The 27,949-nt window shown below is 45.6% G+C and overlaps 1 protein-coding gene across 1 annotated transcript in view; it reads left to right on the plus strand.

Moving 5' to 3' along the window:
• The window catches only part of RSPO1 (R-spondin 1), an 829,344-nt gene extending 806,875 nt beyond the window's left edge, over positions 1–22,469 (plus strand). Inside the window, exon 7 of the mRNA XM_069622650.1 lies at positions 21,771–22,469. Within this exon, the coding sequence (XP_069478751.1) occupies positions 21,771–21,928 (158 nt within the window). The 3' untranslated portion in view covers positions 21,929–22,469. The remainder of the gene's footprint in view (positions 1–21,770) is intronic.
• The last annotated feature ends 5,480 nt before the right edge of the window (positions 22,470–27,949 follow it).

A 27,949-nucleotide genomic window follows, 5' to 3' on the forward strand; every position in this document is an offset into this window, starting at 1 on the left:
CATGACAAGGGATCTTGTGTCATCAGTGGGCGAGATGGGTGCTGGGAAATTGTTTAGAAAGCTATCGAAACCCTTTGAAAGTTCAGGGAATGATAGGTTGCTATGAGTTTGCAACAAAAAATATCTGGCGAGGAACTGTTCTTTTGGGAGACAATGAATGAGTAAGATTCTACATGACTGCAAAAAAGCTTGCAGATCGCTCACCATATGAGCAGAAGTAATGGCCACTAAAAGGCAGTTTTCCTGGATAGGAGCCTCAAGTCCATAGAAGCTATGGGAACAAAGATTTGATGCCTAAGGGCTGAAAAAAACGCAGGTTGAGGAAAATTCACCTGTCGGAACAAGCACTTTTAGAAATTGAAATGACGTTTCACCACCAGGTTAGACAGAGTGAAAGAGGCATGTACTGAAAACCTGTACACCCTTATCACTGACAAATACGTCGTGTAATTGTCCGGCGTTGCCAGATTTTTTCAAGTCAGATTTAAAGGTGAGAAGACTAGCCAGCGAAGAAGACACATGATTAATCTCCCTACTGAGGCGCCAGTGGTAGAATCTCAATCACCTCGTAAAATACTGGCTCCTGCTCACCTAAATAGCATCCATAGTCCCAAGTCACCTAAATAACATCCATATTCTGCTGCAACATGGTGAGGTGTCCAATTTCGGTTTTCAGGTACCAGGCTACTAAGCTCAACCATTGTGAAGAGGTGGATCACCAGCTAGCACTAACAGGTCTGAAAACCAAATCCCTGCCAGATGCATGGAAACAACCAGTTCCAATTCAGGATCTCTACAACCGCTTGACCCAATGAACTGTCTTTAGTAAAAGATGGAGAGAGGGAAAAGCATACAGGTACTGGGGATTCCAATTAAAGCACAAGCCATCCTTCAGGGGACCCAGGCTGACCTCTCCATGAAGCAAAGAGCGGGCACTTCCTGTTGGCTTCTCTCGCAAACATTTCCATTAGTGGGGCATCTCAGTGCTTGAGATAGTGCGCACTCTTTGGGCAGATATGTGGGAATGATGTACTCCTACGTCCTGTCCCCTTTCCTCCATACTTATGGGACATTCCTCCGTCCTGTGGGACGGGACCGGAGCACTTTGTAAAAAGCATCACATTTTTCCAAAAATGTGTCCTTGCTCTCTTTTTACACGGGGTACAGCACGCGGCCGTAACTCCACCCTCCTTAGCTCCGCCCAGCGCATCGTCCATCAGTCCTTTTCTCCACTCGTTCGGGACTGGACGCACTTGCATCTTCGGGAGATTTTTTCTTCCAGTGTCCTCCTCTCCTGCTCTGGCTAGCGGTCGTGAGTCTGTCTATGCCGTTTCAGTTAGATTTTCCTACTTGTTCTTCTTGTCAGCACCGCTTTGTTAGAGCGGACCCCCATCCTCTTTGCTTAGAGTGTTTGGGTCCGGACCACGGGTGGGACTCGTGCTTTACTGCAACTCCCTTTCGGTCCGGGCGTTTCAACGTCGTTTGGAGAGGTGGGAAGAGGTGTTCCAGCACGCTCCCCCATTGCATTTTGTTACGTTCATTGAAGAAAGAAGAAATGCCTGGTGAGTTCTTTACTTTTTAGAGCCCCCTGGCCGGGGGACTCCTTCCCGGGGTCTTCCCGGTCCGGGAAGAGCGTCAAGAGCTCTATTACCGGGGTTTGCCCTGAGGTGCCTTCTAGGCCTAAAAAGTGTACCAGAATTTTCTCCAAGGGTCTGCGTAAGGGGCCTACTGACACCGGATTACTATCCGAGGCCCCTCCTGTGGGGGCTATTTGTGGGCCCAGCTCGGCTGTGGTGGCGGGTCCCGGAGCTTGCTTCGAGGTCTCCCGGGTTGGAGCTTCCCGTAAAAACACGGGGGTACACCCTGAGGCCTCTGTTGAGGCTGTTAGTACCGAACAAAAGTTCGAGGCCCGGGGTAGGGCTTTAGATACCAGGCTTGGGTCCGAGGCCCCTCGTTTGGTGGCTAGGGTGACCAACAGTTCTGAGAGGCCTGTAAGGTTTTGTCGGTGAGGTGGTTTCCTCATCGCTCCCGTTCAAGTGGTGACACCAGACCTGTTGAAGGGGCACGGAGTGAGGTCTTGCACCGTAATTCCTCAGTTACCGTCAGTACCGAGGTCCTTCCGCTGAAGGCTTCTTTGGCTGTTAGCATGTCGCAAAAACATTCTAGGCCTCACAACACCGGTTCGGCTGAGGTTCTTTGTATCAAGGCTAAAATGAAAACCCCTGACCCACCTGTGGAGACCCCGGTATTCAACACGTGTGCAGGTCTCCTCAGGTGCTGACAAAATGGCGGCCGCTCACAGCTACGGCGGCCATTTTGGATCCCCCCCTTACATCTACGCCATTGGCACTAAGTGTGGGGAGTGGGCTTTCAGGTGAACATCGTTTTCCTTGTGCACATCCTTTTCGTCCAGTTTATGACTGGAAAGTTTGGATGCCCCTACCGCACAATGTCTCGCTTCTTGCGGCATCGGCGCCCCTCATTTACGTGGACACCAGTGGGGAAGGGCCCTCTTGGCAATCCTCTCCCTTGCGTCCCTGGAATTACTCCGCTCGTGAGAAGCCTCCTCCACTCGCGCCTAAATCATCGTCTTTTTTGGCATGTTTCAAAGACTAATGCATTCCGACCCCATGAAGAGGCTTGTTTAGGGAGATATGCCCGCCTGCCCCGACGGTCCCAGCTACGGCACCTGTGATTCCGCCGGCGCTGCCTTTACTGGCAGGGCCTCCCCCAACACTTCTTCCCTTGCATCCGTTGTCCCCAGTGGACAAGTCTACTGTGGTGCCTGATGCAACTCAGCCTGAACCAGATCTGCTGGACGACGCACAAGAGGACCAGGACAGCAACGACCAGCCCCGCTCTGTCAGAGCCTTTCACGACTAAGTGCTAGACATGATGTTTTTATTAGATGTTCCAGTACTCGAGGAACCCACTCCACAGGACGGGGGCATTCACCTTGTCTCCTTCGGAGCGTACTGGCTTGTTCTTGCAGAACAACGTTTTGGCCGAGGTCCGAAAAGTTTGGGAAAAACCACACTCTGGGCTGTTTGTCAACAAGATGATTGACGCGCGTTATAGGCTCCATTCTTCGGAAGAGGTGGCTTTAGCATTGTGTCCGCTCCCGTCCTCCACGGTAGTGGCTGCGGCCACTTTACAGTCCAGACCTGCTGAATCATCTTCCGCAGCGACTACTCAGGTTCTGGCTAAAGAGGACAAGCTTCTTGACTCTTTGGGAAGGAGGATTTTTGCTAATTCAGCTCTGCAGTTAAGTCAAGCGAACGCAGAACTAGTGTTGGCGGGGGCGAATATGAAAGTGTGGAAAGGTCTGTCGGAATTTGAGGAAGTATTATCTAAATCAGGTAAATTCCCAAGCTTTTTTTCTCGGGGGATCAGAACTCAAAGGGAATTTGAGGAATACATACCCGCTGAAAAGCTAGAGGATTTCAGAGGGGGTTTGTCAGATGCTAGGGTCCTGGTGCAGGACATGCTGGAGGCTGTGGCGCATCATGTCGACACCTCGGCCCGGGGCCTCATGCTTGGCGTGGACAACTCTCGTCAGGCTTTGCTGCACGCCACCAAGTTCTCTAAGGAGGTGCTTGATAAGGTGTTGGATTTGCCCTTTGATTGCAAGGAGCTTTTCCATACCACAACGGACGCTGAACTGACCAAAACGAAGGACAGCACTCGGACCGCCAAGTCCTTGTCGGTCCAAGTGAAACTGCCTTTCAGGGCACAGAGAACGTCCTCGCAGCCTCGGCCTTTCTCTGGTTTCAGGGGCTTTCTGGAATGAAAGTCCCGAAGGGTTGATACCCCATCGGGAAATTCCCGCCGAAGGCAGCAACGGAGCCGGTTTTTCTCCAGCTCCTCAGCCTCCTCTTGAGGTTCATGTGGCGCTGCCACCAAAAAAACTGCTAAATGAAGTTTCTCTGCGCTCACACGAGACCCCGGTGGGAGGACGCATTGCGTCTCATTGGGAGGTGTGGCAGACCATCACCAAAGACCGGTGGGTCTTTTCAGTCACTCGGGCGGGCTTCCGCTTACCCCTTACCCCTACCCCACCCATCAATCCTCCCTTCCAGCAGTCTGGGTCGCCCTCCCTCAGAGCCGAGATTCAGAAGTTGCTGGATCTCAGGGCGGTGGAACCCGTTCCCCTAGGGGAGCGAGCGGAGGCCTTCTATTTCCAGCTGTTTAAGGGGCCCAAACCCAACCAGGCTGGCCTGTGCTCCATCCTAGACCTTTCCCAGTCCAATCTCTCTCTACCCCAAGAGAAATTCAAGATGATCACGCACTGCCAGATAAAAGTTCTTTTCAGAAGGGCGATTGGCTCAGCGTGGTGGACCTCCAGGATGCGTATATGCATATCCTGATCTAGAATCCACATCGGAGATGCCTGCGGTTTTCTGTGGGGGAGGAGCACTTCCAGTTCCGAGTGCTCCCTTTTGGCCACAGCTCGGCACTGCGTGTCTTTACGAAGATGATGTTGGTTATCGCAGCTTATCTTCGGCTTCAAGGTATCCACGTGTATCTGTATTTGGATGATTGGCTGCTGTGCAGTCCTTGTCCCTTGAAACCCTCGAGCAACCTTCAGTCTCTCCTCCTTCTCCTGTTCCACTTTGGGCTGTCGGTGAACTGGGGGAAAGCCTCCATGATGGTCTCTCAGGACCTGATTTGCCTGGGTTTTCGTTGGAACACGATCGACTGCAGAGTATACCTGACCGGGGACAGAATGGCGGATCTGGTGGCCATGTGTCAGGTCTTTGCGCAGTCGGGAAGCATGTCGGCCTGGTGGTTCCAGAGGCTTCTGGGTCTCATGGCCTCCTGTGTATTGCTCGGTTCAAGATGAGGCGGATGCAGATGGCTCTTCGGAGTTCTTGGCGTCAAGCTGTGGATCCGGACTCCAAATGATATCGATTCCAGCTTTCATGGGAGCGGACCTTTTGTAGTCGTCGTCTCTAGGCAAACTATCGGTGGGCGCGGCTTTTCAGGACTCCGTTCCGCTGATAACAGTCACAACGGACTTCCCTTCTGGGGTGGGGTGCGACGTTGCATCTTCTTCAAGTTTCCGATCTCTGGTCGCCCCATGACAAGCTCCTTTCATATAAATCACCTGGAGCTTTTGATGATCTTCCTGGCGCTCAAGGCGTTCAGGGCGGTCATTAACAACCAAGTGGTCCGTGTCTGCACGGACAATGTGGTGTCCATGTTTTACATCAACAAGCAGGGGGGTACCAAGACCCCTCCTCTTGTGGATCTTGCCATTCAGATTTGGGAAAGGGCAGTGCAGCATGGCATCTGGCTCGTGGCTGTTCACAATCCGGGCCAGCTGAATGCTACTGCGGATGCCCTCAGCCGGCAAACAATGGTCAGCTACGAGTGGGAGTTGAAAGTAGAGGTTGTCTTACAAATCTTCCAGTGTTGAGGCACTCCAGAAGTGGACCTCCTCGCAACATCGGTCAACAGGAAACCTGTGAGAAACATTGAAGCCGCACCGGCAGTGTATGCGTCTTTCCGTGCATCTGGCAGAGAAAGCTGAATGAGCGTTGAGGTTACTGTTACGGCCGCGGCCCGATCCACTGTGCGGCCTCAGAGGTAAACAAAAGAACGCCGACGAAGCCTGACACACAGCTGACTGAGGCGTATCACAGCAGGCAACGGCCGCTGTCCAATCGGCTGATATGAACCTGAAGCCACGCCCACTGCAGCCAGAGAACCTCAACAAAGAACAGCTGGCAGTGCACGTATGTCAGCCAACATACTCAAAAGGAAAAGAGTCTGGCTTCTCCAAGTCAGGGGGAAGCGTTGAATTCAAAAGTAAGAAGTGACTTGTCATTTCCTCTGAGAACAAGTGAAATAATAAAGCAAGTTTAGAGTTACGTAGACAGGTTGGAGGCAGAATCACCAGAACTGTCACAAAAGGAAGACACTCTTCTGCACATTCATAGCAGCCAACCTGTCCCTAGGAATACTGGCAGCAGAGTGAAAGGTAGTCCCAATAAGGAGAGTGCAGAGCTGTGTTATGAGTATAATCCCAGAATTTATCTTGAAAGTGTAAGAGACTGAAACATTGGGTGATACATTCATGGCAAACTGAAACAGAGAATCAAACAACAGACCAGCCTGGAATCTATGAACTGTGTCCTTCAAGAAAGGAGAAACCAAGAAAAGGGAAGGACGAGTTGCCAGTGACCAGTATCCTTTTGGTGGAGTTAGTTTAATAAAAGTTACTGTTTGAACCCTTAAGTGAGTGCGTTGTCTTTATCCCACCTCGAACTTGTGACAGTGATAAAGTCAGACAATGGCCCACCGTTCAACGGCCACGAATTCGGGGCATTGGCGAAGAACCTAGGGTTCAAACACCTTAATATAGCACCATGGTGGCCACAAGCGAATGGCATGGCAGAGCGCTTCATGGCGTGAATAAAGAAAGCTCTTCAAAGGGCCCGCATAGAGGCAACCAATCCCCATCAGGCCCTGTGCCGGCTCCTACGGGACTATCACAATATTCCGCACAAGGACACCAACAAGGCCCGAGCAGAATTGATGGTACGATACGATGTTCACACTCGCATTGTGAGAGACTCCTCTACTCCAGGAGAAGCAGATGCTGAAGTGGTCCAGAGAGTTGCAGAGGTGAATGAAAAAACAAAGCAGGAGTCAGACGTAAGGCGCCGGGCGGTGCCCAAGGACTTCCAGATTGGGAATGAGGTCCTTGTCCAACAGCATAAGAAACACATCATAATGCAAAAGAGGGAAAATAGTGGTTTCAACATGGGATTGTTAACATTAATACAATACTTGTTCCAAATCTATAAGCTTAGTTGCTACAGAAAACAAGGGCTCAAACTGCTAGTAATATGTTTTCCACCGTCACTTGCTAATCATTGGCACCTACAGACCAATAATCCCATCGAATATTCTGCCCACTCTTAGTAGGAGGCATAGCTAATATAAGAATAGATCTCCATCCCAAAACCTGAAACAGGGTTTATATAAAAGTTGAAAATTAATCTTGGCAATGTTTGCTCATGCTACTTTTACATTTGCCCACCTTACCCATTAGGTGAAATAAGAGTTCTATCTCACTTCTTCAACTAGGAGGCAGCATACTGAGCTATGCGACCCATTATTATCAAAGGAAAGTGACATGCTATTTACGTTCTAATGCAAAGTTTAATATGAGCACGAATGAGCACTACATTTCAATCATGACCGCACAAGCTGACTAATTTAGAAATTCTATTTTTGAACTATTTACAGTACACTATACCAACCATTGAGACAAAAGAAACGTCAGACGGTCAGTTTCATGAAATATTTTGACAATCAACGCAACTTGACGGACATTCTCACCAAACATGACGACAATGCCTGTAGCGAGATGCGCATACGTGCATTTAAAATACTATTATATATTACTAATCACATTAGTTTATTGACTTGAACTTGGTAAAGTCTGACTACGGCATGCAACAATTGAATTCCAAGCAGAGGAAATGTAGGTAGCGCGAGGAAAGATTAAACAAACCACCAATCAAGCCCATTAGGTAGCAATTTCAAAGAAAACACCACACTGCAAGATGTTACCTTTAGCTAGGACTATGCTTAACCTAGCAACAGCGGTGTGCTCAAATCAGGTCACTGATAGGACGAGTAAGCAACCACTCAGAATGTAGGTATGAATGCACTTAACCCCTCGCGAAAGAGGTACAAAGTCATTTCGCCGAACGCTGTCGAGGAGAACTGAACTGCATGGAGCAGATCAGTGACTAAAACATACTTTAAAAATTGCATGTGTGACTACAGCACGCACATTTACTTAAACCCCAGAACACTTTGTTTTGTTATATATTACTTAGTGCACATCAGAGGGTGTCTTTATGCTCGGCTTCCTGCATTAACTCGTCACTAGCAAAGCAAAATAACAATACAAGGATATCTCGCTCCATAAACTCAGCAGCCTAACTGGCGCACTTCTTTTCTGAATGACAACACACAATTTGTATCTAACAAGGGCTTTCTTGTCTTATATCATGGCCATATAAACCAGAACGAAGTGGAACTATTAAACATGACTAAACTCAAGTCATGTGCACATATTCATGTCATATATTCAGGCAACATAACAGCTACACGCGAGCCCTTAGCTGCACCATGAGTACAGAACCAATCTTGTTTTTTTTCTATTGTTTTAGCTGTTTTAAACAACTTTTCAATATACAATTCATAATTTTAAATTTAAAAACAAACAAAACAATTCAAATTTACAATGTACAGACTCAAGCAGCCAAAATATAACTTTTCACTTAACAACAAACTAATATATATACATAATACAAATTGTTAAAAATAAGACAATCAGACAATTGGTAACAATCAAAATAAGAAAAAGATTATTACATACAACTAATTCATAAAACCTGATTTTTGTAGATCGCTGGAGCAATTAGTTGTCACAGATTTTACTTATCCGATCAGCTTAGTTGCTGCTTGAGACTTTGTAACTTCCACTCATGAAGTGTTACCCAAATCCAGAGCCATTAAAAAATGTGCCAGTGCTATCTGTGCCAAATAAGTATTAGGACACTGTAAAAAGGACCAACGCATGTCATGGTCAACAGTTTCTAAAATTGAAATCACTTTTGAGAAGTGCATTAATCTTGGAGCAGTTAGTTGAGTGCAATAACAGACCAGGTGTTCTAAAGATTCAAAGGTATTCGAATCCCTACAGAATCTACAAGACAGAAGTTCTTGAGGTCTCAAATTACGTCTTACCTGGACTTGATAAGTAGGTCATAGGTCAAGTCGTGCTCTCAGGAACCCTGCTGTTAGTATTACAGATGGAAATTTTAACAAATAAATCTCAGGGCTTTTTACTGCTTTAGGCCAGAACCGAAACTTACATGGCTGGCAATACTTTTGACATTTGTCTATGGTAGTAATCCAGTCTAATTGATACATGTTTTTTTTCGACTTCTCTGCATTAGTAATTAGCATGTGAATAGATATATTTGCACTTGCTATTTTTTCCAGAGAAAGATCAACCCATAGTTTTGCAAAGATCTTATCAGAAGATAGCATATAATTGGCAATTATTGATAGCATATTTACTTTTTGATTTGCCATTAGACATTTGTGGAGTAACATACAACAACGCCAAATGTAAATTGCATGCATAGAAATCAGGCCTAATTCATAACGCACCCAGGGGCCGGGGTCACATTGAGGCAAGTTAAGCACCGCCCGCCAATATTATGCTTCAAATCTATCAAAATTTAGATTTTTACAATTCAACAGTGTTTCCGCCCCATATAAGATTGAGGGAATTACTTTCATTGTCCAGAAGATTATTGCTGGTTTTACAGTAAATTTCCCAAACATGTGTAGTATAATTTTAGTCTGTGAAATGGCCGTTGTCAACTTTGCCTCCATGCGTTCAACTTGACTACATGGTTTAATGGAACCTCCAAAATCAATACCCAAATAGGTATAAATTGTCACAATTTCTAAGGGTATGTTATTTATTGACCATTTAACCCTGAACTTATGGAGGCGATTAGCCTGGTAGACTACAATCTGAGTTTTCATAGTGTTAACTACCAATTGGTTCTCAGATAGATACAGGTTAAACGCATCAATACGATTCTGTAAACACTTCAGCGTTTTTGATATACGAACTATGTCGTCCGCATAATTCAGATTGGTAATTTTTTGCCCATTAAGGGCTGGGGCATCAGATGGAATCTGCAAAAAAAACGTACTTAGGTCATGTATAAAGTAATTAAAAATTGCAGCAGCTAGTAGGCAGAGTTGCTTTAGACCACGTGCTGTCTTAATTGGAGCAGACAGCAATCCTTCTAGTGTTAGTCTTATGCGAATCGATGTTTCGGCATGAAAAGCACAAATGATATCTTGAATATCTGGAGGGCAGCTGTCTCTTGTTAATTTCGCCATAAATAGAGCACGGGATACAGAATCAAATGCGGCGTGTAAATCAATAAACGCAAAATAAACTGATTGTTTATGTGATTGACAAAGGGCTTTTATGGCATTAAGGGTTAGAAGATTAACACAGGTGCCTAGACCCGCGACAAAACCCGATTGTTGGCGGTCTCGCTTGCCACTAGATACAGTACATTGATTAAATTCTGCCAATACTAATTTTGCAAAAAAAATTCCCGGGGTCGTCCAGTAATGCAATTGGACGGTCATTTCGAGGGTTAGAGCGGTCACCTTTCTTGTATATTGGGACTATTACAGAGCATAACCATGATGCTGGCAGCTTGCGATGGGCCATCACTTGTTGGAAAATTGCATTAAGGTTTTTGGCCAAAATCTTGGATTTTCTTTTAAAATGGCATTATGGAGACCATCAGGGCCAGCAGCTCTCGATGAGCTTAACTTTTGGATCAGCTCTTCGAGTAAGGAAGGTGAGCAATGGATATTCCAAGCAATGGTGGATTGGATCTTATAGTCACCAGGCTTAAAAGTTGGATCTCGATATAAGTCAGAAAAATGTGATATCCAATTGTCCTCTGATACAGCACCAGTTTGTACATGTGCTTGTGATGAATTTGAATGAAAGTTAAGAAGACGCCATATTTCAGCAGAATTTTTTGACCAAATAGAAGTAAGCATGGCTTCACCATCTTGTTGGAAGGTCCAAGCTCGACGCCCACGGATCCAGTTCAAATATTTGCATTTAGCCGCCTTCAGGGCGCTATTTATGTTAACATTATTTGTAGCGATGATTTGTCTTTTTTCTTTGCAGTATTCGGCCTTACGTAACTTAATTTCAAGGTCAAACAATGCTTATGGATTTTTGCGTTTGGGTTTGGCACAATAGTATTTCGAAATGGTTCTAAAAAATCAGAATATTCAATCAATTTATATGCGCTAACTGATTTGTTTATTACATGTGAAAACCTCATTACGTTTCCATGTGACCATTTTAGGCGGTTTTTGGTAATTATTAACCATTAGGTGTTGAGTTAGCCATTGTTTTGTATGGGGAGCAGTTGACCAATTAAGCTGTAGTGAACGTAGATGATGATCACTCGGTGACTGCGGAATTATCTCGAACAAAACTACTCTACCAAATATAGATTGTTCGACATAAATATAGTCGATGATACTTTGACTTTGATCACGCTGCCACGTAGAGTGTGGGGGTATATCTCGTTCTACTGAGCCATTTAGAACTCGCATATTTTGATCACTCATAAGGCAGGACCAGATGGAGCAGGCCTTCGTCTTAGTTTTGTTAGCAGGAGACACACAGTCCATGTTTAAATCACCCACTATGATGGTTTCAGTAATACCAGTTGTTTTAGATATTAAGTCTAGAAGCCCCATTAGTCCCTCAAAAAAGGTCACATCAGATAGCCCTGCCGCATTCCGATAGATATTGATAAGAGCAATTACGTGGTCATCACATATAATTTTCACTAGTTGCATGAAGATGTTGACATGCATCCATGCTTCAATTTTAAATCCAATTTTCTTGTTAACAGCCACCATTAAACAGACGAAGGCCGTCCACGAGATCCCATCCTTGCAGGTAATAATACAACATCAAAATTGTCCCACGAGGGAGGTTCCAAATACCAGGTCTCTTGAAGAGCAATTATGGCAAAATCAACTAAAGGCTTTAGGGAAGTATGGAAGTGGGCATTGCCTCGAGTGTTCCAGCAGGGTACCTTAATGACATGAGGCTGTGATGATGTTGATGGTTAATTCCTAGGTGTCTGCATGTCATCATGGGAACTAAAATAAATTTGAGGTTGTTGATCAAATTGAACATCCTCACGTTTTTCTATGCGATCTGGGTCTTGGGCAAGTAAAAATCCCATATCGAATAAGGGTCTCTTGGCCAGCCATATTGTGTTTAAAACTGAGGGGATCCATAATCTCACAATCGCTGTGGAGACATCAGTAAGATATTCCACTTGTGCAATGTCATGTGATGTTAAATCCTCCAATTCAAAGACATCGCTAAAAATGTTCAAAACGCTTTGTCTATTTAAATTGTAAGTGGGATATGGGCCCTCACAGCATTTTAAGATTAGTGTATGACAGGCTGATGCAAAAGGGATGGGATGGCGAGACTGCTTGATGTTAGAATTTTTCGGTCCGTTATCACTTGAAGAAGAACAAGTTACTTACCAACTGTAACGTTCTTTCGACTGGATGTTCCTCCCACGTATTCCTCATCTTGTGATAAATCGTTATCTCCAGCTTCGCTGCTTCGGAAAAAAAAATTCTCGGCAGAGGGCGCTGTGCTCGAGGTCGTGGCGTCGATTGTCCCTCGACGTACTCCGTCCACGTCACCGATGGTATAAGTAGCTCGAGCCGCGCCCGTTGCTTCAGTTCTGTTTTTTCGATGAAATATATATAGGAGGAACACCCAGGCGTGTCCCATGACCGATACATTCTTCGTGAGAGGAAAGTGTAAGAACACGTAAACTGTACTGTGTGCTTGGATGGGAGGGTCGATGAGGAATACGTGGGAGGAACATCGAGTCGAAAGAACGTTACAGTTGTTAAGTAACTTGTTCTTCGAATGGATTGTGTCCTCCCACGTATTCCTCATCTTGTGATAGGCTCCCATAGCAGTATCAATTTTTGGAGGTGGGAGTACCATTTCAGTTTTCGTGGACAGAATGCAGAACTGCCTTTGCAAATAAACCCTTGTTAGAGGAAGCAGTGTCCAAACAATAATGTTTAACAAAGGTATGTATTGTTTTCCAGGTTGCAGCTGCACAAATGTCTGCTGTCGGGACTCCCCTCTTTAGAGCCGCAGAAGTAGCCATTCCCCTTGTAGAATGGGCACGAAGCCCATCTGGTGGTTCTTTTCCCGCTAATCTGTAGCATTCAACTATGGCTAATATGATCCAGCGGGAAATGGTCTGTTTTGTTACAGATAAGCCTAATTTTTGACCAGTGTAACCCACAAACAGTTGGTCATCTTGTCTCAATTTAGCCATCCTAGAGATGTAAAAACTAAGAGCCCTCTTGGGATCTAATCTATGTAATCTCTCCTCTTCTTTGCCCAGGTGAGGAGGAGGATAAAACGTTGGAAGTACTATTTTTTGTGACAAATGGAAGTCCGAGACTACTTTTGGCAAAAATGAAGGTTTAACTTTAAGGACTACCTTATCTTTATAAAAAATAGTATATGGTGGTTTGCATGAGAGAGCATAAAGTTTGCTAACCCTGCGGGCTGATGATAGGGCCACAAGGAGGACAGTTGTTAGAGTTAAAAGCCTCAATGGACATGAGTGCAGAGGCTCAAAAGGTATGCAAGTCAAGAATTTTAATACTAAATTTAAGTCCCAGGCTGGTACATGAAAAGGGACTGGAGGGTATACATTAGTGAACCCCTTTAAGAATTGAATTATTAACGGTATTTTGAAATATGAAACCTCTTCCGAGGAGCGCTTGAAAATGGACTGCGCAGCAAGGTATCCTTTTATTGTTTCTATCTGGAGTCACAGATTAGCTAGATGTAGCAGAAAGGAAAGCACCATTGGGGTGCCACACTGAAAATTGTCCACATCCTTGTCTTTGCACCAGTTACTAAACCTATTCCAGCGACATCGGTACAAAGACTTTGTTGCTGGCCTTCTGGCCGAAAGCAAGATTTCCATTACGTCATCCGGAAGATCCCAATCCTTGTATCTCAACCTCTCAGAAACCATGCGTGAAGGTTGAGTGTCTTGACCTCTGGATGGAGAACCCAACCTTCCTCTTGCGAGAGAAGATCCTCTCTTTGCGGAAGACGTATTGGAGGGCAGATGGACATGTCTAGAAGGTCCGGGTACCACGTCCTCCTGGCCCAATCCGGGGCAAGTAGGATCATGGTTTTCCTGAACTTTCTCAATCTCCTGATTACTTGAGGAATCACGGGGACTGGGGGAAACGCGTACAGCAGTGGAAACTTCCACTCCACTACGAATGCGTCTCCCAGAGCTCCTCTTTGAGGAAATTCCCTTGAGCAGTACTGATCGCACTTCCGGTTGATCGCGGTGGCGAACAGATCCACTTGAGGGGTTCCCGAAAGGGCGAAGATCTCCAGAAGAACTTCCTGAGCCAGCTCCCACGCGTGAGAGACCGTGCTCTGCCTGCTCAGAGCGTCTGCCGCCGTGTTCTTCTCTCCGGGTAGGTGAAATGCCGACAGAGAGATTCCTTCTCATATTGCCCAGAACCAGAGCTGCATTGCCTCTCTGCACAGTGGCAGTGACCCTACACCTCCTCTCTTGTTGACATAGTACATGGCCACTGTGTTGTCCGTCATTATCAGAACATTCTTTCCCTGTACAGAGGGCAGAAAGGCCTTCAGAGCTAGTCTGATTGCCCTCAGCTCTAATAGGTTGATGTGTAGTTTGGACTCCGATGGAGACCAACGACTGCTGATTGTCAGATTGTTGGTGTGTGCTCCCCACCCCGTGAGTGAGGCGTCCGTCACTACCGTTATCTCCGGCCATGGTTGCCAAAAAGACTCTCCCTTGAGAATGTTGTCGTTGCAAGCCCACCATAGAAGATCCTGAGCAACTGCGCTCGGGACTTGCAGTAGATCCAACATATTCCCTGAGAACTGGGACCACTGAGTTCTGAGTGCCCATTGAAGGGATCTCATTCTCAACCTGGCCTCTGGTACTAGAAAAATGCAGGATGCCATGAGGCCGAGCAACCTAAGAAAATCGAAGGCCGGTAGACGTTGGGCATTCTGGAATTTTGTTACCATCTGCTGGATGTGGAGAGCTCTCACTTCGGGAGGCGAGGCTTTTCTCGATGAAGTGTCCAAGACTGCTCCGATGAACTGGAGTTTCTGGGATGGTATCATGTGGGACTTCTTGAAATTGAGGGAGAAGCCCAGTTTGTGGAGGAAGTGGCAGGTGATCGAAAGATGTTCCTGAGCTTGTTCTGGAGAACTTGCTCTGATCAACCAGTCGTCCAGGTAGGGATATATGTGAATACCTCCTTTCCTGAGACTTGCTGCCACAACCACCAACAGTTTGGTGAAAACCCTCGGGGCGGAGGTCAACCCGAATGGCAGAACTCGAAACTGATAATGAGAATTGCCATTCGCGAACCTCAGGTACTTTCTGTGCTTTGGATGGATTGGCACATGAAAGTAAGCATCCTGAAGGTCCAATGATACCAACCAATCTTGGAGTTGGAGAGCCTGAAGGATCTGAGAAAGAGTCACCATCTTGAACTTGTCCTTCCTGGGGAACTTGTTCAAGTTTCTCAAGTCCAAGATGGGTCTCAGTCCTCCGTCCTTTTTTGGGATGAGAAAGTATGGGGAGTACCAACCCCTGTTCCTCTCCGCTACAGGTACCAGTTCTATGGCACCTTTCTCTAGCAGCGTTAAAATTTCCTGCAACAGGAGCGGATCCGGAATTTTGACGGAATTGGCTCCCGGTGGATGATTCTGAGGCCTTTTTAGAAAGGGGAGACAGTAACCTTGGGCTACTGTTTCCAGTGCCCAAGCATCTGAGGTAATGCCCCGCCATTCCTTCAGATGTTGAGAGATCCTGCCTCCCACTGGTGTTTTGTGTAACAAGGTCTCAGAGGGATTTGCAGGCGGCTGCAGGAGTGGCTGAGGGTACAGATGACGCTCCTGAGGCTGATTTTGCACCTCTTCCCCGTGTTCCACGAGGGAAGTTCCTTTTGCCCCTTTGAGAGGCCTGTCCTCTTCCTCTACCAAAAGAGGAGTAGTATGGAAAAGAACGACCCCTCCAGGAAGATGAGCCGGAATAGGGTTTTAGAGGCTGGCGCAAAGAGGCGCTAAGTGATTTAGCTGCCGCTTTCGAGGTCTGAAGTTTTTCAAGGCTTTCATCAGCCTTTCTGCCAAAGAGCCTCGAGCCATCAAAGGGCATGTTGAGGAGTCTAGCTTGCACATCCGGTGCAAACCCCGACTTCCACAACCACGCAAATCTGCGTAGCACAACGCTTGCAGCCATGGATCTGCTGATATTATCAGCAGTATCCAGTCCAGACTGGAGGCATTCCCCCATTGCCTCCTTACCGTCTATGACTATATTCAGGAAGCCTTCCCTTTCCTCGCCTTCCGGAATATGATCAGCCGCCGCCGAAATACAGTCCCACAGGGTATGGGTAAACCTGGCTAGGGTACAGGTGACATTTGCCGTCTTAAGTGCCATACTGCCTGACGTGAAAACTTTACGTGCCCAGGCGTCAATTTTTTTATCCTCCCTATCTGGAGGGATAGTTGGATAAGCAGTTTGTTTTGAAGTGGATGCTGCTTGAATGACTAAACTCTCTGGAGTCGGATGTTTATTCAAATATTCAGGATCCGATCCAGCTGGTCTGTATTTTCTTGGAAAAGTGCTGTCTGCAGCAGCAATGGTTTCTGGTTTCTCCCAGTTTTTCTCCACAGTCCTTTGAAGGACCCTGTGAAAAGGGAGAACAGGATCCTTCTGAGGTCCCTTGACGATAATATCCGTCATGTCATCTTGTTCAAATTTGGGTGAAGTATTACCCCAACCCATGTATTCAACTACCCTGGTCATAAAACCCCTGTACCCAGCATCTGCATGCTCTGCAGGATCAGGTTTGGCGAACTCTAATTCTGGGGATGTGTCAACTCCACTGGCAGAATGTAGAGTATCACTCAGGTCTCTCATTCTGGATTCCTGGTCAATACGTTCTTCAGGAACTTGTCTTGTACCATAAGTAACTCCCAAAGGAGTAACTTCGTCTTCTTCTTCTGAAGCAGACTCTTCATAAATTGCAGACATAGATTTGAAAAAGTCTGATCTGGGCAAAGGAGTGAATCTCCTTTCTTCCTCTTCCATCTGCTTCGAAGGAAATGGCAAATCCCTCGAAGTTTTCGAAGATGACTTCGATAATGGCGTCGATGACACATGTGGTTTTGGTGTCGAAATTATCGACAAAGTCTTCGACGATTTGTGTTTCTTGGCCGGCACTGGAGAGGTGCTCGACTCTCGAAGTTTCTTCGACGGTTTTACGTCGACTCGAGGTTTTTTGTATTCCTCGACGCTACTGGTCTTAGCCATAGTAGCCTTGGACTTCCCTTTGTCGTCCAATGGAGCGACCTTAGGGGTATGGCTTTTTTGGGGGGGTCGAGGCCGCATTCTCGAAAACCTCCATCATCTTTTTGCGGAATTCTTCCCACTTACTGGGAGAATCTGATTTAGTCGGACAACAAATTTCTTCGGTCCACTCTGAAGAAGAAGATGATGAGGGAGATCTATGTCTCCTCTTCATTTTTTTCGATGACGACGAAGAATGTCTCGATCTACTTCTAGATCGAGATCTCTTCGAGTGCCTATGGCGATCCGATCCCTTAGAATCGGTCGCTTTCTTATGTTTTTTTGACGAAACCTTTTTTGAGGCCTCCCTCCCCATCGACAGTTTACCTCTACTCTCACGAAGAGGTTTTTCGGTCATCGATTGACAGGAGCCGCAGTCGTCGGTTCGGTGACTGGAACCGAGACACCAGAGACAAATCCGGTGGGGATCGGTAATCGACATCTTAGACCCACAATCTGCACACTTTTTAAACCCAGTTCTGGGTGTCGAAGGTGTCGAAGATGATGACATTTTCTTCACAGAAAATAGAAGCACGCCGTTCTCGATAGCGAAGCGATCGGAAAAACGGAACTGAAGCAACGGGCGCGGCTCGAGCTACTTATACCATCGGTGACGTCGACAGAGTACGGAGTACGTCGAGGGACAATCGACGCCACGACCTCGAGCACAGCGCCCTCTGCCGAGAATTTTTTTTGTCCGAAGCAGCGAAGCTGGAGATAACGATTTATCACAAGATGAGGAATACGTGGGAGGACACAATCTATTCGAAATGCTGTTTCTTTCTCGGTTGTATTTTGGATTTAATGGTGTCGGGCAGGAAGTTCGTATAGGTACATTCGGACCACCATTAGTTATAGGATTCAGATGATTAGCTTGTTGTACCACCGGGGATGTCCAGGATACTGATTTTGGTTGAATATCAGAAGCTGGCTTCTTTAATTGGTCATTTTTATACGGGCCACGTTCATCCATATAAGAATCTAGTGCTTTACGCATTGCCCTCAGAATAATAGATCTTTGTGAATCAATTTCATTAATATTTGGCATTTTAACGATTTGTCTGTGGGTGTAACTACTGTCTTGGATAAAATCGGTTTTGGATTTTTGTCATTACACCCCATTCCAAGCACTTCAACCAAATTGTCCAACGGTTCGTGGGCCGCAGGACTAGCAGAGGGAAGCTGACCAACAGTTATCAGTAAAACATTAGCAGCAATGGCTGGAGCAATCATTGGGGCATCTGGAACCACAGAATGGGTCATTGTGATTTTTTTAGAGACGCTTTTGTCATTCTTGCAGCAGGCATGTTCTTGTTTTTTTTTGAGAGTTGATGCTCTTGTGATCTTCTTGACTTTTGAAGAAATTGGAGGGGCAGGGTCTGTTGTGGATGCAGTACCAATCGAGATGGGTTGTGCATTATCCATCATGGGATCAGGTACTATTGAGTCCTGCACACTCAGCCGCAAGTTATTTGTTGTAGGTGGTTGGGCATGAGGCAATTTTGTAGGACTCGATGTAATTATATGAGAAATAATGGGCACCACAGATTGGGGGGCATCAGAGGGAATAGCTGACTCCAGTGCAATCGGATGGCCAGTTAGATCAATGCATGGCTTGCCGTCGCCTGGGAGGAGAGCGGCATGAGGAGCCAGTTTCACCTGTTGAGTCCATAGCAATAAATCGTCCAACTTAGACTCTTGTTATGTTATTTTTGCATCCAACACTTCAAAAAGTTTGAACAAGGATAGTAGTGTGGTGTTAATTGCTGTCAAAGTAGTTTGTAACAGCAGTGACTGAGTTTCAGGAGCATCAGCATGTGGTCTCGCCATAGGGCGGCGCAGTGTTGGATGTACATATGATATGGCGGACAGGGAGTGAACTGATAATGGAAGCTCAGGTGACACATTTTGTAAAGTATTTCGGGGATTTTGAATCGATATCGGGGACTCACACTGACTCGCATAAAGGGAGACCTCTTGATTGTCTGGGTCTTCTGGTGTATAGTCAGTTGACATAGTGGACTGATTATTGCCTTCAACCACTTGAGGAGGGATAACACAGGGCGAATTTAGCATAGTATTATCAGAAAGATCTTGAGGGGCCATCAAACCTGCCACAGTTCTAGTAAGAGGCCGCTGTACTGGTAAGCCAGAATTACTATGCATTTTAAGTGGCTGAAGTGTTTGTACATTCAGGTGAACACCTTGTTTTGGGGTTGGCAAACACATGGGATTAAATGCTGGTATACAGGAGCCCCTTGATGTACAGGGGCATGGTGTCAGCACAATAGACTTGTACAAAGTCATTTTTTTTTGTGCAAGTTATTCTGGTTGCCATCAAAGCTGTTGCAAACATTTACTGTTGGAGCCCATGTCGGTTTCGCCAAGTAGCATGACAAAACACTCTTAACGAGTTTTTACAAAGCCCACTTCAACTACGACCTTATTAGGCACTTACTTATGGGTTAGGCTATAAGAACCGGGCACCTCCACCGTCAACGCGGCAAAGCGGGTAAGCGGTACTCTGACCGGTACTCGCCCGTGTGCGCGCGCAATTTGTAATGGAAGACAGGTCCCTGCACAGCCAATCGCCGTGCAAATTGGGCGGAGCTGAGTGAGTTCACCAGATGGAGGTGATTCTGGCGCCACAAACGGCACAAACAAACAGGGCTGACAGGGCTGACACTTCACAGTAGGAAGGTCCAAAAGTCCAAAGTGCAACGTTCGATCCTCCAAACAGGAGCAGAAGCAGCAGGCAGTGCGGGTAAGCGGTACTCTGACCGGTACTCGCCCATGTACAGAGCCAATCAAACACATAGATACAACATTATATGTACTTAGCCAAATTATGAGGAGCTTCCTTTATTCTTCTTCATATTCACAGGTATGGTGATTGTACACCAGTATATTGACTACTAATCACGATGAGTGTCAACCCTTAGAACCCAGATGGGTAAGTCTCAACATTAACGTCTAAAAAGTTAGTATAATTAATTAGTATGGCTAAATGCAGGACCATGGCAAGCTAATTACATTACAGAACGCTGAAATACAAAGATCGTGAATGATAGTATTTTCAGAAGTTTAACCAATACACCACGAGGAATACCAGAACTAGTAGTATATTACCTTAACCCTCTCTTATCTGATTGTATATATTTTTGGCAAAAATCATATGCAGTAACTGAATTAGGGGTTTTTGTTCTTTTTTGCTCCCAATGTGAAAAGATGTATTCACTTATGACTTTTCATTTCTCTCCTTTCGTGTTCTCTCTCTTTATACTACCTAACTCATCCTACCTTACCCAACCCCCTCAATCTCTGTCTCTATGCTCAATCTACAACAATGCATATATTATTTCTTGTTTTAATATTGGGTCATTTGTTTTCTGCTTATTTGAATTACACATTGAAAGGATATTGAATGTTCACTCTTTGTCCAGCTTTGAAAAAGGCCACCGGCCGAAACACGTGTTGCATTCTGGACACACTACATGACTATTTTCTAATGAACCAGTGAATAAACGTATAGAAGTTAACTGGCGCAGAAAGCGTGGTGGAATCATTCTTATATATTGTTCATGATGAAGTCTCCAAAGGCACCTCTATTCGGGATACTTCTTTCCAGTGGCCAAGTCTCCAGCATAATGCACAGTGGGAGATAGTCACAGGTGTTACAAAGATACCCAGCATGTTCGTCACCTAGGCAGGTTAAGCATAAAGAGTGCATTTCATTGACACTAGAAAAAGAAATAGAGATGTAATCAAGCCTTTGAAAAATGTAATGCTGAAATGTTTTTCAAAGGCTTCCTTCCATCCCTGCCTGATGAAGTGGAGAAATCCTATGAAAGCTTGCAAACAAGCAAAATAAATGACTTTGTTAAGTATCAACTTGTTTTCTTTTGGATCAACAATCTATTCAACCCTTGGCTAACGTGTGTGTATAATAAGGATTTGCAACCCAGTAATGACAGTTTTCGATCTTTTGGAAGTTGTCTCTGGGGCTACCTCCTGAGAAAAAGATGGTTCCTACGGGTGATTTTGAAGTCAGTCACTTTTGGAATGTCTTTAATTTCACTTTAATACTGTACGTTGAATGCTTACGGTCCTGTCCCCTTTCTGAGGACGCATCCCACATATATGAAGGGGAGGTAATGGGACATAGGAGTTTATTCATTTCAAAGGTGTGCACCAACATATTTAAAAAATACAGCAGAATTTGATAGCGACATTACTGGCTACGACATTAAATCGCGAAATAAAATCTTTAATATACTTTAGTATACTGCTGCTTGAATCCAGAAAATAAACAGCTAAATTCAATTCAGTGGCAATATTGAAAACATATTATTGTCTAATTCTTTTCAATTAAGAAATTATGTGAACAGAATCGTCCTATATTTAGATACAAGCCAAGATATCCCCACTGAAATATTAATCACAGTTGGTAATTTAGTGATTTTGCAGCAGCAGGTGGTCTCCAAGAATTTGAATGTAAGCTTCCAGTGGTATGGCCTGTAAACTCAGGCATTCTGTGAGTGTGCTGAAAAAAAAGTTACACACTGACACAAATACATCACTGATTTTTTAACAGAAGATAACACTCATGCTAATAATAATAATAATGCTGAAATCTGTAAGAACAATATTTACGTCTCTTGATTCACTCTTCTCTGTTTTTCTCTACAACAGACAAAGCACAAGCTAGAAAAGGCAGGAAGGATGATCAAGCAAAGAAAGAAAACAGGAACAGAAACCGGAACAATAAAGAAAAAGAAGGCAAGAAAAAAAGAAGAGGGAAGCAGCGGGGGACTGCTGCGCCCACCACAGCTCTAAACCCCAGCCAATAGAGGCCCTTAAGCACACAGAGTGAGACTTCTATGCTGCTGCTCTTTGTTCATGGTAGCTTTACTGAACTGGAGCACTGCAACACATCAAATGTCCCCACAACCAACCATTGGAAAAACTGCTATGTGACATATGGTGGGTGTGTGGTGAGCATGCCCAGAGATGAGCAAGTGGAAAGAGAAATCAGTATCGTAAATGTGAGAGGAAGAAACTTTGTAGAGGCATTCCTTTTCAAATATAAAAAAGAGAAAATATATTGCAGCTTCATGGACTCACAGAGAAGAAGACTGGAATTGGTTTATATGAGAGAGAAATCATTGGCTCTGAAAGCCTAGAAGGGCTGCACATGAATTCCAATTATTTTATGTTTTAAACTGTATGACTTAAGCATTGAAGAGTATATGTTAAACATTTGTGTATGTCAGAGATAACTACAGTGAAACTGCTTAAAAATCTATTTCAAATTAAAAAAGACAAAACCAAATAGACATTTATTTCACAGGTTTGTGGATGAAGAAAGGGATGAGTCCTATATATAACGTCCTGATGGACTTAAACTTCTTTCCATCTTTATGGTTTATTTGAATTCTTCCATCCAAATTTCGAATTTGTTCCAGAAGGCCATTTTATATCTTTAAGGGAGTTTTTCTTTTTATCTATAGTTATATTTACTTTTTACCCACGGCCCTTTCAATCTTTGGACATAAATGTGGTTTTATTATAATATCGCTTCATGATATGTTGTGTTATGTCGTGCTATATCATGTCATGTTTGGGTTTGTTGTAATCGCAAAGGCATGTTGCTTTGTACAAGCACTGTGAAACAGTGGGAACGCCAGGCGTAGCACTCCACACATCAACACCCAAATGATTAAATAATACACTGAGTTCGGGAAAAGAGCCGGAACACCAATGTAGACCACCAAATGTAAGTTAAGCTTCACCAGCTGCCTTTTATTAACATGACAAGGTAACTGCAGTCCAGGCTTAGAAAGGTAGACAAGGATGGGTTATGCATATTAACTCCCAGAAGAGGACTTAGGTTGTGGAGTTGCTGTTATTTTAAAAGACTATTTTAAACACCATGCTCTTAGCACTGTCACTCTCAGTGGCGGCTGGTGAACTTTTAAAGTAGTGGGGTGTAAGGGAATAGTTTCTTACCTGTAACTCCATTTCTCCAGCATTGGTATCTTTCATGGATTCACATGCTTAGAATATTCCCTGTCGTCAGGCCTGGGACCCTCGGTACCTTTATAAAGACGTTTTCCATAGGAAAGAGTTTGACACTTCTGTGTCCTATCTATGTCGTTTTGGGCCGCTTATGCATGCCCCAATAGGACGTAGCGGTATAAATGCCCTGCCCCCGCGGCTCCCATCAGATTTTAACCACCCAAAGTAGGGTGGGGTATATATTGTTTGCATGTAGGGGAGGCCGGCGGGCGCATGTGAATCCATGAAAGATACCAATGCTGAAGAAATGGAGTAACAGGTAAGAAACTATTCCCTTCTCCAGCATTGGATCTTTCATGGATTCACATGCTTAGAATAGATTGTATAGCAGTACTCCTGATTTTGGCGGTGTGAATGCAAACCAATAACATCCCAACCACAAACTTTCTCTTTTTCTTTTTCAAACTTCAGCGGTTCGGTTCCACGCTTCCTTCAAAAGAATAACAACAACTATGATATATTACGAGATATATATATATATATATATATATATATCCATAGATTAAAGGACATTCCCCTGAACAGGGCGTAACTCACTGAAACAGATGACGTAGGTCTGCTTGTCCCATCTGTACATCGTCTGCATGCTGCCGTTCGAGGCAATAGTGGCGGGTAAATGTATGTGGCACCGACCAGGATGCAGCCTGACAGATGTCTCCCAGTGGAATCCCGGCCCACAACGCCGCCGAAGATGAAGTTGATCTTGTGGAATGGGCTCTCAGAGCCTTTCCAGCGGCTTCCCCGCTTTCGAGTGACAAAAGGCAATCGTCGACGAGACCCATCGAACTAGTCCTTGTTTTGAATTCTCCTTTCCTTTTGTCGACGTCCATAAGCCACAAACAGTTATTTTGTATTTCTAAATTGCTGAGTACGATGAAGATAAAACTTCAGAGCTCTTTTCACGTCCAATGTATGGAGAGCTTTTTCCGCGATCGATGAAGGAGTCGCGAAAAATGTAGGTAGTACAATCGACGAATGTTTATGAAAGACAGTAGGAATTTTCGGTATGAAATGAGGGTTGTCGCCAGCACCACCTTGTCCTTAAAGAATCAAGTACGGAGGATCTATAACTAATGCTTGTATCTCCGAGAGTCATCGTGCTGAAGTGATAGCCACCAAAAAAGCCAACTTCCACGATAAGAATTTCATAGATAAGGAAGCCATAGGTTCAAAGGGAGCTTTCATTAGTTCCGTCAACACTAGGTTAAGACTCCAGTTCGGAGGAAACTTTTTAATTGGTGGAAATGTGCGAAATAAACCTTTCATGAAGTGCTTTATCAGCCTGTCACTAAACAATGGTAACGAATGCCTTCTCCGTGTGAACCTTGAAATGGCTGCCAGATGAACCTTTATCGATGAGAAGGATAACCCACTCTCCGCTAAACACAGCAGATATGGCAGAAGATGTTCCGGAGTTATATTCAGGGGCTCTAACCCTGGCTGATCTTCACAGCACATGCAGAATCTCCTCCACTTGCATGCATACGAAGTGTTTGTGGACGGACCTCTCGCGGCTTGCAAAATTCAACGGCAATCCGATGAAATAGTCAGGGTACCGAACTCAGGAGCCATGCTGTCAGTTTGAGACTGTCCGGATCGTGGTGCCACTCTGTTCCCTTGTCCCGGGTAAGGAGGTTCGGAACCTTCTGAAACCTTACTGGACACGCTATTGATAGCTGTAGCAGGTCGGAGAACCACACCTGCCTCGGGCAATAAGGAACCACTAAGATCACTCGACATCGGTATCTGTGAATCCATTGCGGGGTCCGTCGTATGAGTGGAAACGGGGGAAAGGCGTATAGACACTTGCCCGTCCACGGCAAGGAGAACGCTTCAGTGAATCGATCTGTGGCCATCTGCTGGCATACTGTTCGCACTTCTTGTTCACTCTCGTCGCAAAGAGATCCAGAGAAGGCTGTCCCCACTTTCTGAAAATCTCCAACAACTGAAGTTTGTTCAGTTCCCATTCGTGTATCTGATCCATTTCCCTGCTGAGGGAATCTGTTTGTACCTTCTTTACTGCCGGGATATGGTGGGCTACTATAACTATATTTTGTTGCAGAGCCCACTGCCATACTTTCTGCGCTTCGGTGGAAAGAGTTCTGGAGCGAGTACCTCCTTGCTTTCTCAAATAAAACATTGTTGTTGTGTTGTCTGTCAGTATCCTCACCACTGACCCTTTTATGTGCAGCAGAAAAGCTTTCAGGGCCCAACGCACTGCCCTCAACTCCAGCACATTGATATGAAGGAGTGACTCCTCCGACGACCACCGGCCTTGCGTTTGGAGAGAGCCCAGATGCGCCCCCCATCCAGTCAGCGACGCGTCCATCACTATGGTCATGTGAAACTCTGGTTCCTGCAGGGGAACCCCTCTGGATAGGTTTCCGAAGACTTGCCACCATCAAAGTGCTCGTAGGAGCTCGTTGTTGACTGTCAGTTTGTCCGACCGAAGTCCTTGGCTCTGGGCCCATCGGTCTGCCAGGAATTCTTGAATTGGCCTCATAAGGAGGCAACAGTTGATCACTAAGGGGATGCACGAAGCCATGGCTCCCAGTATCGACATATATCTCCTTACCGACACTTTGGTGTTGACTCTCCACTGTCTTGCCAGCTGATTGAGCCTGTGGATCCTCTCCACAGATGGTCTCACCAATCCTGACTGAGTTTCGAACTGTGCACCCAAAAACACTAAGCTTCTTGAGGGAGTCAATGAGGACTTTTCAAAGTTTACCGCAAATCCTAGTCGTCGCAGAAGTTGCATGGTGGCCTCTAGACTTGCTTGCATTGTCATAGGGGACGACCCCCTCACTAACCAATCGTCCAGTTAAGGGTAAACATGATGGGCCTCATTACGACCCTGGCGGAAATGGAAAAACGATGGCGGAAATGCAATACCGCCATCGAATACCGCTCGTTGCGATTATGACCCGTCACCGTAAAGTACGATGCCATTAGCGACACCGCATCGAACGCCAACGCAAACTGCACCAAGTACGCGCACGCGCGGCCGGCAAAACCGGATTCACCTCCATGGCGCAACGGTACGCGAATTCCGACCCTAGCGGACACGTACTGAACGCCATCAAGGACGGCGGGAAGTACCATTCCGCCATGGCGAGAAATACGGCATCGTGAACCAACCGTTAATGGCCCAACTGAGTGCCTGTACCCCACTCCCTGGCCACATAGCACAACTCCTGGCAGGCGCAATGTAGTCATGCAACCAGTGAATACTACAAGTCACCCATGCATGCCAACGTAGAAATGCATGCAGGGGCTGAAAGCGCCCCGTGAGTGGCCATCCATGCACGGCATGCCACCATAGCCGTACTGATGCAGCACAGGCATGTGAAGGTACAAGGACACCAAAATGAAAAGCAAGAATACAAGACACAATACAACAGTAGTCCCCCATCGCTTGCCACCAGCGTAAGCGAACACCCAAAGCAGTATCCTGAGGGAGAATGCACCAGCCCTGTACCCTTGCCAGTAAAACAAGCAACCATCAGCAGAAACACGTACCACACAAGTCGGCAGAGTGACTGAGCAGTCAGGCCATCACAAGAGGGCCCGACAGGAGCTGCAGGACACAGATGGCACGAATACAGATTCAATTCCAATGGACATGACCCCAGTCCCCTCCAACAAACGCACGCAAACACAGGCACCTGTGACCATCCATATTCTGATAATCCCATCATCCCACCAATCCACCTGGCTGACAGGCACCAGTTGGCAAAACGCTAATCCCCCTCCCCTGAGCAGCACATCATGAAAACAGTCACAATCAGGCCCAATCCGTGACCATACTGTGGTACGCAGGAAATAGCTGCCAGTACAGTACCACGCAACGCAACACAGAATGCGGAACACAATAAATGCAGATGAACTCACGAAACATAGCGCCACTAATAGGAAATAGATACATCACCTGCAATGAATTACGCAACACGTAGAAAATGTGAAATAATATTTTAAATGGACATCCAAATTACAAAGGGACAGCACCAAATTGCACAATAACACCAAAACATCCATCATCACCGAGGGCCGCATCCGCTACAATTGACCATCTCCCACTTGTGTGACGCCCTGTACCTTCATGTCACACAGGGCCTACATTAACGTCCCAAAAGGCAACATGGAAGGGACAAGAACCGCAGGTCCGTCCCATGAGGCAGGCACTAGTCCAGTTGAATGGCCGAAATGTTACACCTAGCCACCAGTACTGCGTAAGGGCATGTGGCCCATTGGCGATCGTCCCATAAGATCGTAATGGTGCTCCACTGATTCACCCGAAGCTGCATGTGTCGAGAGTAAAACCCATCTGGAGGAGTGGCGTACAGATGGCACCTGCAAAAGGGCACCAGATACCTGACACCCAAAAGAAAGACAAATTAACCGAATGCATTACGGGACTCCTGATGCATTACACACCTCATCACACACACAAAATACACACCCATATGCATGCAAGGCCACTCCAAAGGAACATATACCCCCCTAAAGCAGCAGCGAATCATAATGTAAACAACCGGGGTAAATACACCATTGCCAACGTCTGTTACTGTCCATGCATCCATTCAACATCCCCCCATCCCGCCATGCAATCGCATGAATAATCACTCACATAATATTCGAAGCTTCCATTGCGTCTGTGCGTAATGCAGTCTGCAAAAACCACTGTGCACCTGGCCGGATCTTTAGTGTTGTGTGGCAACATGGATTATTAAACGTCCTGCCTTATCGGCCACTACGCTATTGCGCATGCCATTCAATTAATATCATTCATT

Source organism: Ambystoma mexicanum, chromosome 11 (genome assembly GCF_040938575.1).
Source record: "Ambystoma mexicanum isolate Mex_15411 chromosome 11, UKY_AmexF1_1, whole genome shotgun sequence".
Lineage (NCBI taxonomy): Eukaryota > Metazoa > Chordata > Amphibia > Caudata > Ambystomatidae > Ambystoma > Ambystoma mexicanum.